The sequence below is a fragment of the Salvelinus alpinus genome, chromosome 18 (assembly GCF_045679555.1).
Source record: "Salvelinus alpinus chromosome 18, SLU_Salpinus.1, whole genome shotgun sequence".
NCBI classification, from domain to species: Eukaryota; Metazoa; Chordata; class Actinopteri; order Salmoniformes; family Salmonidae; genus Salvelinus; species Salvelinus alpinus.
In genome coordinates this window covers 35714847-35729123 of record NC_092103.1, presented here as the reverse complement: position 1 = coordinate 35729123, position 14277 = coordinate 35714847, and the positions used below count along the sequence as shown (strand labels likewise).

At 44.2% G+C, this 14277-nt stretch overlaps 1 protein-coding gene across 7 annotated transcripts in view; it reads right to left on the bottom strand.

The window, feature by feature from the left end:
* Positions 1-14277, bottom strand: part of garnl3 (GTPase activating Rap/RanGAP domain like 3) — a 183823-nt gene that overhangs the window by 77038 nt on the left and 92508 nt on the right. For all 7 annotated transcript variants that reach the window (XM_071351738.1, XM_071351733.1, XM_071351739.1 and 4 more), the window contains exons 5-12: positions 10567-10685; positions 10167-10231; positions 9727-9790; positions 5992-6018; positions 5708-5783; positions 5518-5616; positions 5129-5232; positions 732-840 (exon numbers count right to left, since the gene is read on the bottom strand). In XM_071351738.1, coding sequence (XP_071207839.1) covers positions 732-840; positions 5129-5232; positions 5518-5616; positions 5708-5783; positions 5992-6018; positions 9727-9790; positions 10167-10231; positions 10567-10685 — 663 coding nt within the window. The remainder of the gene's footprint in view (positions 1-731; positions 841-5128; positions 5233-5517; positions 5617-5707; positions 5784-5991; positions 6019-9726; positions 9791-10166; positions 10232-10566; positions 10686-14277) is intronic.

The window sequence follows — 14277 nt, the reverse complement described above, 5'->3', positions numbered from 1 at the left end:
TAGAGAAATGTCATCATATAATATTGTAAGAGCTTTCATTGTCTGCTTATATGCCCCCTATATTTATCCTACAGTTCTGACTTGGTGTACAGGGAGAATACTGCAAGAACGACCCATGTTCTGAATTCCGTCGCTGTACATTTCAAAAGTGCTGAACAAATAGATATATTGGCTACGTCCCTCTTAACTCGCTCATTAATGTCTTAATCGAAATTACAGATTGCCTCTTATCCGCTCATCGTTCCCTTATGCCATAGTTTGTACATCTCAATTGTCAGTAGAAACCACAGTTGTTTAAGCAAGTCAGCCATATTAGCTATGTTTTTAAAAAGCCAGTAAACGAGACTGAAATAATTGTTTTGCTGCCAGACAAGGCTCCGCTGATAGCCAGGTGTAGCGGTGGTAAGGATTCACTCCATGATGCTGAAAAGAAAGCTCTGCTGTGTTGTGTCGTTTTGCTGGCTTGCATCTAAAAAAAAATGTGGGAGTTTGATTCACCAAGATTTACATGCTAAAACACCACTGAGGATTCATCATTTAACAGGTTGCGCCTGCAAAAAGTAGAACTTTTCATGCATGCAGATGGTAAAAGAAATCGCTATGTTGTTTACTTTCGCCTTGCATAGCCTATTGACACTGGCACGGTGTACAGGCGATAATGTCCATCGTATTGTGAACATCAGGAATGACCATTTCCTGGTTGTGCTTGTTTGGCCATAAAGGAAGGATACGTGTGAAATGGGATCGGATCATGGAGGGTTTAAATGAAGGAGATGCGTCCTCTCCCTCCTGGAACACTATGGTGACAATGTCATTCCCAATGTGTCTTTTCCTCTCTACCTGAAGAGAGAGAGAGAGAGATAGAGAGAGACAGACAGAGAGATAGATAGAGAGAGACAGACAGACAGACAGAGAGAGAGATAGAGAGAGACAGACAGACAGAGAGATAGATAGAGAGAAAAGAAAATGAGAAACGTCACACAATAAACAAGTTAAATAAGTGCTGAATGACATCTTATTGAGTCAGACCACACACACACACACACACACACACACACACACACACACACACACACACACACACACACACACACACACACACACACACACACACACACACACACACACACACACACACACACACACACACAGCATTGTCTGACACGAAGACACAAAGATGCTTTTAGGTCGTACGGTACAAATGTTTTAGTGTAGAATGTCAATACTTTGTTTCTTATTTTTCAAGAGAGGTATCTTGTTTGACTCATTTAGGTTTGTGTGTAGGCCTGTGTTTTTGTTTGCGTGCATGTGTGTGTATGTGTTTTTTCCCTCTAGAGTAAGTGAATGGAGATTGAAAGACCAAGGACTACAGAGTACTTCCTATTTCCTCTGCATCTCAACAACTGTGACCTTGAACAGATAAAAGACTAACTAAAAGGATATGACTGAACATAATTCTGTATGCTAGATAGTAAGAGTAACTGGAGATTATCAATCTGATACAGAAGAGAGAGAGAGAGAGAGAGAGTCACGGCCGTCGTAAGAAGTGGACCAAGGTGCAGCGTGGTAAGCGTACATATTCCTTTTTATTAGGATGACGCCGCCAAAAACAATAAACAATACAAAAACAACCTTAAGGGCTATAGTGCCACAAACAAAGTTAACTTCCCACAAAGAAAGGAGGGAAAAGGGCGACCTAAGTATGGTTCCCAATCAGAGACAACGATAGACAGCTGTCCCTGATTGAGAACCATACCGGCCAAAACATAGAAATACAAAATCATAGAAAAACAAAACATAGAATGCCCACGCCAAATCACACCCTGACCAAACCAAAATAGAGACATAAAAAGGCTATCTAAGGTCAGGGTGTGACAGAGAGAGAGAGAGAGAGGGAGAGAGAGAGGGAGACAAAGAAGGAGGGAGGGTGAGATAAGCAGAGGGGAATAGAGAGAATAAAAAGAGAGAAAGAAGGGGGGTTGAAAGAGGGGGGTGAAAGGGTTACCTGGGGGAGAGAGTGCCAGAGGTCGGAGGACTGAGCAGTAGAGGAGAGAGAGAAAAGAATGCACAACTGACCCAGAGGGAGGATGGTTATATATATAACTCTGTAGCTGTGGAGGACTGACCCAGAGGGAGGTTGGTTATATATATAACTCTGTAGCTGTGGAGGACTGACCCAGAGGGAGGATGGTTATATATATAACTCTGTAGCTGTGGAGGACTGACCCAGAGGGAGGATGGTTATATATATAGCTCTGTAGCTGTGGAGGACTGACCCAGAGGGAGGATGGTTACATATATAGCTCTGTAGCTGTGGAGGACTAACCCAGAGGGAGGATGGTTATATATATAACTCTGTAGCTGTGGAGGACTGACCCAGAGGGAGGATGGTTATATATATAACTCTGTAGCTGTGGAGGACTGACCCAGAGGGAGGATGGTTATATATATAACTCTGTAGCTGTGGAGGACTGATCCAGAGGGAGGATGGTTATATATATAACTCTGTAGCTGTGGAGGACTGATCCAGAGGGAGGATGGTTATATATATAACTCTGTAGCTGTGGAGGACTGACCCAGAGGGAGGTTGGTTATATATATAACTCTGTAGCTGTGGAGGACTGACCCAGAGGGAGGATGGTTATATATATAACTCTGTAGCTGTGGAGGACTGACCCAGAGGGAGGATGGTTATATATATAACTCTGTAGCTGTGGAGGACTGACCCAGAGGGAGGATGGTTATATATATAACTCTGTAGCTGTGGAGGACTGACCCAGAGGGAGGATGGTTACATATATAGCTCTGTAGCTGTGGAGGACTAACCCAGAGGGAGGATGGTTATATATATAACTCTGTAGCTGTGGAGGACTGACCCAGAGGGAGGATGGTTATATATATAACTCTGTAGCTGTGGAGGACTGACCCAGAGGGAGGATGGTTATATATATAACTCTGTAGCTGTGGAGGACTGACCCAGAGGGAGGATGGTTATATATATAACTCTGTAGCTGTGGAGGACTGACCCAGAGGGAGGATGGTTATATATATAACTCTGTAGCTGTGGAGGACTGATCCAGAGGGAGGATGGTTATATATATAACTCTGTAGCTGTGGAGGACTGACCCAGAGGGAGGATGGTTATATATAACTCTGTAGCTGTGGAGGACTGATCCAGAGGGAGGATGGTTATATATATAACTCTGTAGCTGTGGAGGACTGATCCAGAGGGAGGATGGTTATATATATAACTCTGTAGCTGTGGAGGACTAACCCAGAGGGAGGATGGTTATATATATAACTCTGTAGCTGTGGAGGACTGACCCAGAGGGAGGATGGTTATATATATAACTCTGTAGCTGTGGAGGACTGACCCAGAGGGAGGATTGTTATATATATAACTCTGTAGCTGTAGAGGACTGACCCAGAGGGAGGATGGTTATATATATAACTCTGTAGCTGTGGAGGACTGACCCAGAGGGAGGATGGTTATATATATAACTCTGTAGCTGTGGAGGACTGACCCAGAGGGAGGATGGTTATATATATAACTCTGTAGCTGTGGAGGACTGACCCAGAGGGAGGATGGTTATATATATAACTCTGTAGCTGTGGAGGACTGACCCAGAGGGAGGTTGGTTATATATATATAACTCTGTAGCTGTGGAGGACTGATCCAGAGGGAGGATGGTTATATATATAACTCTGTAGCTGTGGAGGACTGATCCAGAGGGAGGATGGTTATATATATAACTCTGTAGCTGTGGAGGACTGACCCAGAGGGAGGATGGTTATATATAACTCTGTAGCTGTGGAGGACTGACCCAGAGGGAGGATGGTTATATATAACTCTGTAGCTGTGGAGGACTGATCCAGAGGGAGGATGGTTATATATATAACTCTGTAGCTGTGGAGGACTGATCCAGAGGGAGGATGGTTATATATATAACTCTGTAGCTGTGGAGGACTGATCCAGAGGGAGGATGGTTATATATATAACTCTGTAGCTGTGGAGGACTGACCCAGAGGGAGGATGGTTATATATATAACTCTGTAGCTGTGGAGGACTGATCCAGAGGGAGGATGGTTATATATATAACTCTGTAGCTGTGGAGGACTGACCCAGAGGGAGGATGGTTATATATAACTCTGTAGCTGTGGAGGACTGACCCAGAGGGAGGATGGTTATATATATAACTCTGTAGCTGTGGAGGACTGACCCAGAGGGAGGATTGTTATATATATAACTCTGTAGCTGTAGAGGACTGACCCAGAGGGAGGATGGTTATATATATAACTCTGTAGCTGTGGAGGACTGACCCAGAGGGAGGATGGTTATATATATAACTCTGTAGCTGTGGAGGACTGACCCAGAGGGAGGATGGTTATATATATAACTCTGTAGCTGTGGAGGACTGACCCAGAGGGAGGATGGTTATATATATAACTCTGTAGCTGTGGAGGACTGACCCAGAGGGAGGTTGGTTATATATATAACTCTGTAGCTGTGGAGGACTGATCCAGAGGGAGGATGGTTATATATATAACTCTGTAGCTGTGGAGGACTGATCCAGAGGGAGGATGGTTATATATATAACTCTGTAGCTGTGGAGGACTGACCCAGAGGGAGGTTGGTTATATATATAACTCTGTAGCTGTGGAGGACTGACCCAGAGGGAGGTTGGTTATATATATAACTCTGTAGCTGTGGAGGACTGACCCAGAGGGAGGTTGGTTATATATATAACTCTGTAGCTGTGGAGGACTGATCCAGAGGGAGGATGGTTATATATATAACTCTGTAGCTGTGGAGGACTGACCCAGATGGAGGATGGTTATATATATATAGCTCTGTAGCTGTGGAGGACTGACCCAGAGGGAGGTTGGTTATATATATAACTCTGTAGCTGTGGAGGACTGACCCAGAGGGAGGATGGTTATATATATATAGCTCTGTAGCTGTGGAGGACTGACCCAGAGGGAGGATGGTTATATATATAGCTCTGTAGCTGTGGAGGACTGATCCAGAGGGAGGATGGTTATATATATAACTCTGTAGCTGTGGAGGACTGACCCCATGTAGAAACAAAACAGGCACACACACACACACTCATGAATGCACCCACACCTGCTGCTTGTTCTCCTTGGAGTAGGGTAGCATGGTGGAGACATGGAACATCAGCTCATGGCCCTGGTACACTGTGTAGATGGAGTTCATTCCTGTAGTGTCATCTGGAGAGAGAGAGGGGGGAGGGAGTGTGAGAGAGAGAGAGATAGAGGGGGAGGGGTGGAGCGAGGGGGGTTGAGAAGGATAGAGCAGTGGGAGCAGAAGATGAAGGAGGAGAGGGAGGAGTGTTAGAGAAAGAGTAATATTAAAAGAGAGAATGTGAATGAAAGACATCTCCATGGTCTGTTGAAATGGAAAAACAATAATTAATAGCATAACCCATGGTGTGTGTGTGTGTCCGTGTGTGTGTGTATTTTTGTGTGTGTGTGTGTGTGCGTATGGTGTCTTACTCTTGGTATCCAGCCCACCACGGTAGCCTGCCCAGCCCTGCAGGGAGATGGTGTCACCCAGGAGGTTGAGGAACTTATCGAAGCTCTGGCTCCCAGTCTCTGAAGGAACAGATGAGAGAGCAGGGGTCAAACTACAGCTCATATGACATTGATACTTCAATACCTATTACTCACAATATTAGTGACTTACCGTTGCTAAACATCTCGTCGTCTGTGAGCTGTCCATCTTTGGCATACAGGACACCGAATTTGAAGTTGACAGAACCCTGACAAATGATAAGACAGAAATATTGTACATCTAAGGGGCCACTATTTCCTAATGTTAAATTATAACCTAACTTCTATAATTTTCCAAAACCAGAAAAACAACCCCGGTAGAAAAGGAGAAGGAAATCTCTAGTAAGACCATGGTCAACACCAATAACTACAATATCCACTTGAATTATATTTATAACAGAATAAATAAATGAATACCTCTTGCTCCTCCAACACCAGTAGGTCCTATGAAGAGAAAACACACCACAGTTATCATCAGTTGACCCTCCAATGACTCCAATGACTCCCAATGTGTAATGACTCCCAGATCTGTTACAGTATGGGCCTGATACCATAGAAATAGAGTTAGAACATGACTGTAATATACAGATGTAGGCTCTTAATTTGACCTGTATTATCACAGCAAAATAATCCTGCAGAAACAAGACTTGAAATTTTAGCCCATCATTTTGCTTGATCCGTTTTTACTACGGAAAAGCCAGAGACAGCGAGACACCTTGATGAGACTGCGCTGCCTGCCTGGCTGCCCCCGGACATTCTCTCCCTGCTTGACCACCTCCTTTAGATGACCACTCAAGCCATGAACTTTCTAATGACTGTCCATCTCATGATGTTGTGAGGTTTTTTTTCTTTTAAATTGCATGTTGCTCCATTGCGCTTTGAGATAATTTTGTAATGCACTATAAAAGTTGAAGAAATTGTTATTATTATTGCTCGTGGTTAGGCTATTAGCTGTCCAAAAGTAGGCTACATGAAGAGTGCAATACTGTTAATATAACTGTGTTTTAGTGTGGGTTTTCAGTGAATTTATGTAAATCACAAGGCTCATCTGCATTTCGAGACCTGCTACCGCCAGATGGCGCTATTATTCCTTACATCGTCTGTCATCTGTCACTGGCGTTCTGCACAGCCGGTAATACACTTGTGTTCCCCGGCAACCGGTTCATACATAAAATATCCTCCATTTAGGCTGCAAAGACGTTGGATTCCTCTTTAACTTGATTGAATGGCCTGTTGGTGGAAAGAAACAGGGAAAATACGCCTACTGTCTTAATAAAACATTATTTTCCACCACCATGCTAGAGTGGCTAATGCTACTTCCTGATGTTGTCCACCGTGTTCAGCCAGGGGTAAACAACAGACTCATGCGGTGTGCACCCTCCGTAAGTTGTCCGATAAAATAAAAAATTGGTAGTGGAAAATTGTGTTTTATTAAGGCGGTACGCATATTTCCCAGTTTTTTTCTACCGACAGGCCTTTAAATCGCGTTAAAGAGGAAACCGACGCCTTTGCAGCCTGAATGGAGGATGTTTTATGTATGAACCAGTTACCAGACGATAGTGGAAAATAATGCCCAATAGCGGCAGTCCAGGCTACTGCATTTGCTGCGGAGCAGGAAAAAACTGAATGAAGATCCTACATCTGTATCTCTGTGGCTGACAAAGTGTGATTTCACCTTCTGTATCTCTGTGGCTGACACAGTGTGATCTCACCTTCTGTCTCTCTGTGGCTGACACAGTGTGATCTCACCTTCTGTATCTCTGTGGCTGATACAGTGTGATCTCACCTTCTGTCTCTCTGTGGCTGACACAGTGTGATCTCACCTTCTGTATCTCTGTGGCTGATACAGTGTGATCTCACCTTCTGTCTCTCTGTGGCTGACACAGTGTGATCTCACCTTCTGTATCTCTGTGGCTGACAAAGTGTGATCTCACCTTCTGTCTCTCTGTGGCTGACACAGTGTGATCTCACCTTCTGTATCTCTGTGGCTGACACAGTGTGATCTCACCTTCTGTCTCTCTGTGGCTGACACAGTGTGATCTCACCTTCTGTATCTCTGTGGCTGACACAGTGTGATCTCACCTTCTGTATCTATGTGGCTGACACAGTGTGATCTCACCTTCTGTATCTCTGTGGCTGACACAGTGTGATCTCACCTTCTGTCTCTCTGTGGCTGACACAGTGTGATCTCACCTTCTGTATCTCTGTGGCTGACACAGTGTGATCTCACCTTCTGTCTCTCTGTGGCTGACACAGTGTGATCTCACCTTCTGTATCTCTGTGGCTGACACAGCGTGATCTCACCTTCTGTATCTCTGTGGCTGACACAGTGTGATCTCACCTTCTGTATCTCTGTGGCTGATACAGTGTGATCTCACCTTCTGTCTCTCTGTGGCTGACACAGTGTGATCTCACCTTCTGTATCTCTGTGGCTGACAAAGTGTGATCTCACCTTCTGTCTCTCTGTGGCTGACACAGTGTGATCTCACCTTCTGTATCTCTGTGGCTGACACAGTGTGATCTCACCTTCTGTCTCTCTGTGGCTGACACAGTGTGATCTCACCTTCTGTATCTCTGTGGCTGACACAGTGTGATCTCACCTTCTGTATCTCTGTGGCTGACAAAGTGTGATCTCACCTTCTGTATCTCTGTGGCTGACACAGTGTGATCTCACCTTCTGTATCTCTGTGGCTGACACAGTGTGATCTCACCTTCTGTATCTCTGTGGCTGACACAGTGTGATCTCACCTTCTGTATCTCTGTGGCTGACACAGTGTGATCTCACCTTCTGTATCTCTGTGGCTGACACAGTGTGATCTCACCTTCTGTATCTCTGTGACTGATACAGTGTGATCTCACCTTCTGTCTCTCTGTGGCTGACACAGTGTGATCTCACCTTCTGTATCTCTGTGGCTGACACAGCGTGATCTCACCTTCTGTATCTCTGTGGCTGACACAGTGTGATCTCACCTTCTGTATCTCTGTGGCTGACACAGTGTGATCTCACCTTCTGTATCTCTGCGGCTGATACAGTGTGATCTCACCTTCTGTATCTCTGTGGCTGACAGTGTGATCTCACCTTCTGTATTTCTGTGGCTGATACAGTGTGATCTCACCTTCTGTATCTCTGTGGCTGACACAGTGTGATCTCACCTTCTGTATCTCTGTGGCTGACACAGCGTGATTTCACCTTCTGTATCTCTGTGGCTGACACAGTGTGATCTCACCTTCTGTATCTCTGTGGCTGATACAGTGTGATCTCACCTTCTGTCTCTCTGTGGCTGACACAGTGTGATCTCACCTTCTGTATCTCTTTGGCTGACAAAGTGTGATCTCACCTTCTGTCTCTCTGTGGCTGACACAGTGTGATCTCACCTTCTGTATCTCTGTGGCTGACACAGTGTGATCTCACCTTCTGTCTCTCTGTGGCTGACACAGTGTGATCTCACCTTCTGTATCTCTGTGGCTGACACAGTGTGATCTCACCTTCTGTATCTCTGTGGCTGACAAAGTGTGATCTCACCTTCTGTATCTCTGTGGCTGACACAGTGTGATCTCACCTTCTGTATCTCTGTGGCTGACACAGTGTGATCTCACCTTCTGTATCTCTGTGGCTGACACAGTGTGATCTCACCTTCTGTATCTCTGTGGCTGACACAGTGTGATCTCACCTTCTGTATCTCTGTGGCTGACACAGTGTGATCTCACCTTCTGTATCTCTGTGACTGATACAGTGTGATCTCACCTTCTGTCTCTCTGTGGCTGACACAGTGTGATCTCACCTTCTGTATCTCTGTGGCTGACACAGCGTGATCTCACCTTCTGTATCTCTGTGGCTGACACAGTGTGATCTCACCTTCTGTATCTCTGTGGCTGACACAGTGTGATCTCACCTTCTGTATCTCTGCGGCTGATACAGTGTGATCTCACCTTCTGTATCTCTGTGGCTGACACAGTGTGATCTCACCTTCTGTATTTCTGTGGCTGATACAGTGTGATCTCACCTTCTGTATCTCTGTGGCTGACACAGTGTGATCTCACCTTCTGTATCTCTGTGGCTGATACAGTGTGATTTCACCTTCTGTATCTCTGTGGCTGACACAGTGTGATCTCACCTTCTGTATCTCTGTGGCTGACACAGTGTGATCTCACCTTCTGTATCTCTGGGTTGAGAATCTCCCTCGGGCCTTTCTCAAACCTGTCCAAGTTCATCGCACTGCAGGGGGAGGAGAGCAGAGGAGAGGAGGAGGAGAGGAAGAGGAGGGAAAGAAAGTTCAGGAGAGGAGAAAAGATAAGTGTTTAAAGACGGGTTTACATCTTGTACGTCCATTCTATTCCATAATTATCTTAAAGCATATTTTCATGTTGTTGTTCATTTATATACAACAGACAAATTTCTCCATGTGTTTTTACCCTGATTCATTGGTCATATCTTAGCCTGGTCCCATGTCTGTTTGTGCTGTCTTGCCAATATGTGACAATGACCATAGGAGTTGGCAAGACAGCACCAACAGATCTGGGACCAGGCTAGTCAGAACAATCAACTGTATGAAACAACCAGTATATTGAATGGCATCCTGAGCAGTTCTCACCTTAAGATGGATTTGACTGATAGTGTTTTGGTGGGGCTGTATGGCAGACTGATCTTCAGAGTTCCCTGGGGGAGAGAGAGGAGAGGAGATAATCTCAGGTGTGGATGTGGAAAGTAGTCATCATGATTAGTCTAATCATCTATCTGAACAGAAGACGGACCTCCATCCAGACACTGATCTACAGTAAGATCAGATATGCATGTTTCACCTTAATGATCAAGGTTTTGCTCTGGGGAGAGTGAACTGATCCTAAATCTGTATCTAAAGGCAACTTCCAACAAGACCAATGCTTAAGGTGAAGGATTTTGTGAGAGTAAGCTGATCCTAGATCTGTGCAAAAAGTCAATTTGTACGAATACCAATAGGCTTTGGGAAGGGTGATCTGATTCTAGATCCTTACTGTCTTCCTCCAGAGGATGGCTCTGTACTGAGGGACCCGCTGGTTGTTCTGGTCGGACAGAACCACAGACAGGTAGAAGGGATTCTTCTCTGCATCCGTACCAATGTAGTTCTGGTGGACTGGGGGGACAACACACACTGTCACACACTGTCACACATTTACTAGGGACGAAACGAGAGAAAACACTCCCAAACTGAGTGAAACGGGGAGGCACTATCTGAATGCCAGTTTTCGTTTTGAATTGATTTATAATTGTCTTTCTGTCGTTTGTTTGTTTGTTGTGTGGTCATGAGAGTTTCTGTTACTTTCTGTCAGGAAGTCACGGTGAGGTCTAGTTTTTCCTGTATGGAATGTTGACTAGTGTGTGTCATGCATGCATATGTATCTGCTTGAATATATGTGTGAGTGTATGTGCGTGTGTGTGGATGTGGGTCATATACAACAGAACCTTAGACAAAACCGCTTCACATTCAGCACCCTCTCTACCTGGTTGACACGGCAACGTATTCAGACCTAACACTGACCAGAACCCCGAAACCCAATTAAAAACAGGAACTCTGCCCTCTCTCGCCCTCCCTCTCTCTTTATCTGTTTTTTTCTTTCTCTCTCTCCATCCCTTTCTTTCTCTCTCTCCATCCCTTTCTTTCTCTCTCTCCATCCCTTTCGTTCTCTCTCTCTCTCCATCTCTCTCCACCTCTCTCTCTCTCCATTTATTTTTCTCTCTCTCCATCCCTTTCTCTCCATCTCTCTCTCCACTTCTCTCTCTCTCCATTTATTTTTCTCTCTCTCCATCCCTTTCTCTCCACCTCTCTTTTCATCCCTTTCTTTCTCTCTCTCTCTCCACCTCTCTCCATCCCTTTCTCTCCATCCCTTTCTTTCTCTCTCTCTCTCCATCCCTTTCTTTCTCTCTCTCTCTCCATCTCTTTCTCTACTCATTGTTCCCCTGACTCCCTCTATGAAAGGTATTCATTCTGATTTGAATCAGTTCACTTGGACTTAGACTTGGGGCCTTGTTTTGTTCTGTGCTTAAAGAGTATAAGACACACACCCACACCTAGCTGTAAAGATAGAAGGAAGAAGGAGGGAAGGAAGGAGGGGGTAATGCATTTTTAACAACCACCATGACTAGGCTCTCAGGAGGCTACTGGCTGCTCATGTTGACTAGGGAGCCAGTCAGATGCTAATGTTGTTATCTCCCAGCGTGTGTGTGTGTGTGCATATGCATGTGCATGTGCGTGTGTGTGTGTGTGTGTGTGTGTGTGTGTGTGTGTGTGTGTGTGTGTGTGTGTGTGTGTGTGTGTGTGTGTGTGAGAAGTGAGCCTCTGCTCACCATCTTCCTCTGACTGTCTGCTTCTTTCTGGGTTGTGCCAGGCTGTGTGTGCAGGTTCACTGTAGCTATGGAAGGATCTATGGGATTCACCCTGCTGATAGACTACCATTAAACTAGGAGCTAAGGTAAGGACTTTACCTGACCATGTGACAGTCCCTACAGTCTGTATATTGGTCAGGTCACATGGTCTGGAAAAAGTCCTGACCTCATGTAAAGCATATGGCATTGACTACTCACTTAGAAAAAAGGTTTACAAAATAGTAAAGTCCACATAGAACCCTTTTTGGTTGTAGATAGCACATTTTAGTGCACAAGTGAGTGTGTGTGTACCTGTGTACCTGTGTACATGGGTACCTGTGTGCGTGTGTCAGACCTGGGTTTATATAATATTTAGCGTATTTCAATTACGTTTACAGATATTTGAAGGTGTTTAGAGTGTTGAGATATTTTTATTTGAAAGACAAGTAGCTGAATATTGCAATGTACAGTATTTGAAAATACTCAAATACATTTATTCAAACAACCTGATCTCATAGTTGTTCATAGTTTCACTATGAAATTCATTGTAATATGGATGAACGTCTATTTTTTACGAATTAATTCTGCGTGGTTTCAGGGTTAATTCTGTGTGGTTTCAGGGTTAATTCTGTGTGGTTACAGGGTTAATTCTGTGTGGTTTCAGGGTTAATTCTGTGTGGTTACAGGGTTAATTCTGTGTGGTTACAGGGTTAATTCTGTGTGGTTCCCGGGCTAATTCTGTGTGATTACAGGGTTAATTCTGTGTGGTTACAGGGTTAATTCTGTGTGGTTACAGGGTTAATTCTGTGTGGTTACAGGGTTAATTCTGTGTGGTTTCAGGGTTAATTCTGTGTGGTTACAGGGTTAATTCTGTGTGGTTACAGGGTTAATTCTGCGTGGTTTCAGGGTTAATTCTGTGTGGTTTCATGGTTAATTCAGCGTGGTTTCAGGGTTAATTCTGTGTGGTTACAGGGTTAATTCTGCGTGGTTACAGGGTTAATTCTGCGTGGTTACAGGGTTAATTCTGTGTGGTTTCAGGGTTAATTCTGTGTGGTTACAGGGTTAATTCTGTGTGATTACAGGGTTAATTCTGTGTGGTTACAGGGTTAATTCTGTGTGGTTACAGGGTTAATTCTGTGTGGTTTCAGGGTTAATTCTGTGTGGTTACAGGGTTAATTCTGTGTGGCTTCAGGGTTAATTCTGCGTGGTTTCATGGTTAATTCTGTGTGGTTACAGGGTTAATTCTGTGTGGTTACAGGGTTAATTCTGCGTGGTTACAGGGTTAATTCTGTGTGGATTCAGGGTTAATTCTGCGTGGTTACAGGGTTAATTCCATGTGGTTACAGGGTTAATTCTGCGTGGTTACAGGGTTAATTCTGTGTGGTTACAGGGTTAATTCTGTGTGGTTTCAGGGTTAATTCTGCGTGGTTACAGGGTTAATTCCATGTGGTTACAGGGTAAATTCTGTGTGGTTACAGGGTTAATTCCATGTGGTTACAGGGTTAATTCCGCATGGTTACAGGGTTAATTCTGTGTGGTTACAGGGTTAATTCTGTGTGGTTACAGGGTTAATTCTGTGTGGTTACAGGGTTAATTCTGTGTGGTTTCAGGGTTAATTCTGTGTGGTTACAGGGTTAATTCTGTGTGGCTTCAGGGTTAATTCTGCGTGGTTTCATGGTTAATTCAGCGTGGTTTCAGGGTTAATTCTGTGTGGTTACAGGGTTAATTCTGCGTGGTTACAGGGTTAATTCTGCGTGGTTACAGGGTTAATTCTGTGTGGTTTCAGGGTTAATTCTGCGTGGTTACAGGGTTAATTCCATGTGGTTACAGGGTAAATTCCACGTGGTTACAGGGTTATTCTGTGTGATTACAGGGTTAATTCTGCGTGGTTACAGGGTTAATTCTGCGTGGTTACAGGGTTAATTCTGTGTGGTTTCAGGGTTAATTCTGCGTGGTTACAGGGTTAATTCTGTGTGGTTACAGGGTAAATTCTGTGTGGTTACAGGGTTAATTCCATGTGGTTACAGGGTTAATTCCGCATGGTTACAGGGTTAATTCTGTGTGGTTACAGGGTTAATTCTGTGTGATTACAGGGTTAATTCTGTGTGATTACAGGGTTAATTCTGTGTGGTTACAGGGTTAATTCTGTGTGGTTACAGGGTTAATTCTGTGTGGTTACAGGGTTAATTCTGTGTGGTTTCAGGGTTAATTCTGTGTGGTTACAGGGTTAATTCTGTGTGGTTTCAGGGTTAATTCCATGTGGTTACAGGGTTAAAACAGAAACAACTCAACGGGTTAATTCTAAGTATTAATTCCGAGTGGTTAAAGTTAAGAAGGCTTAAAACAAAATAAGTAAAAACAAG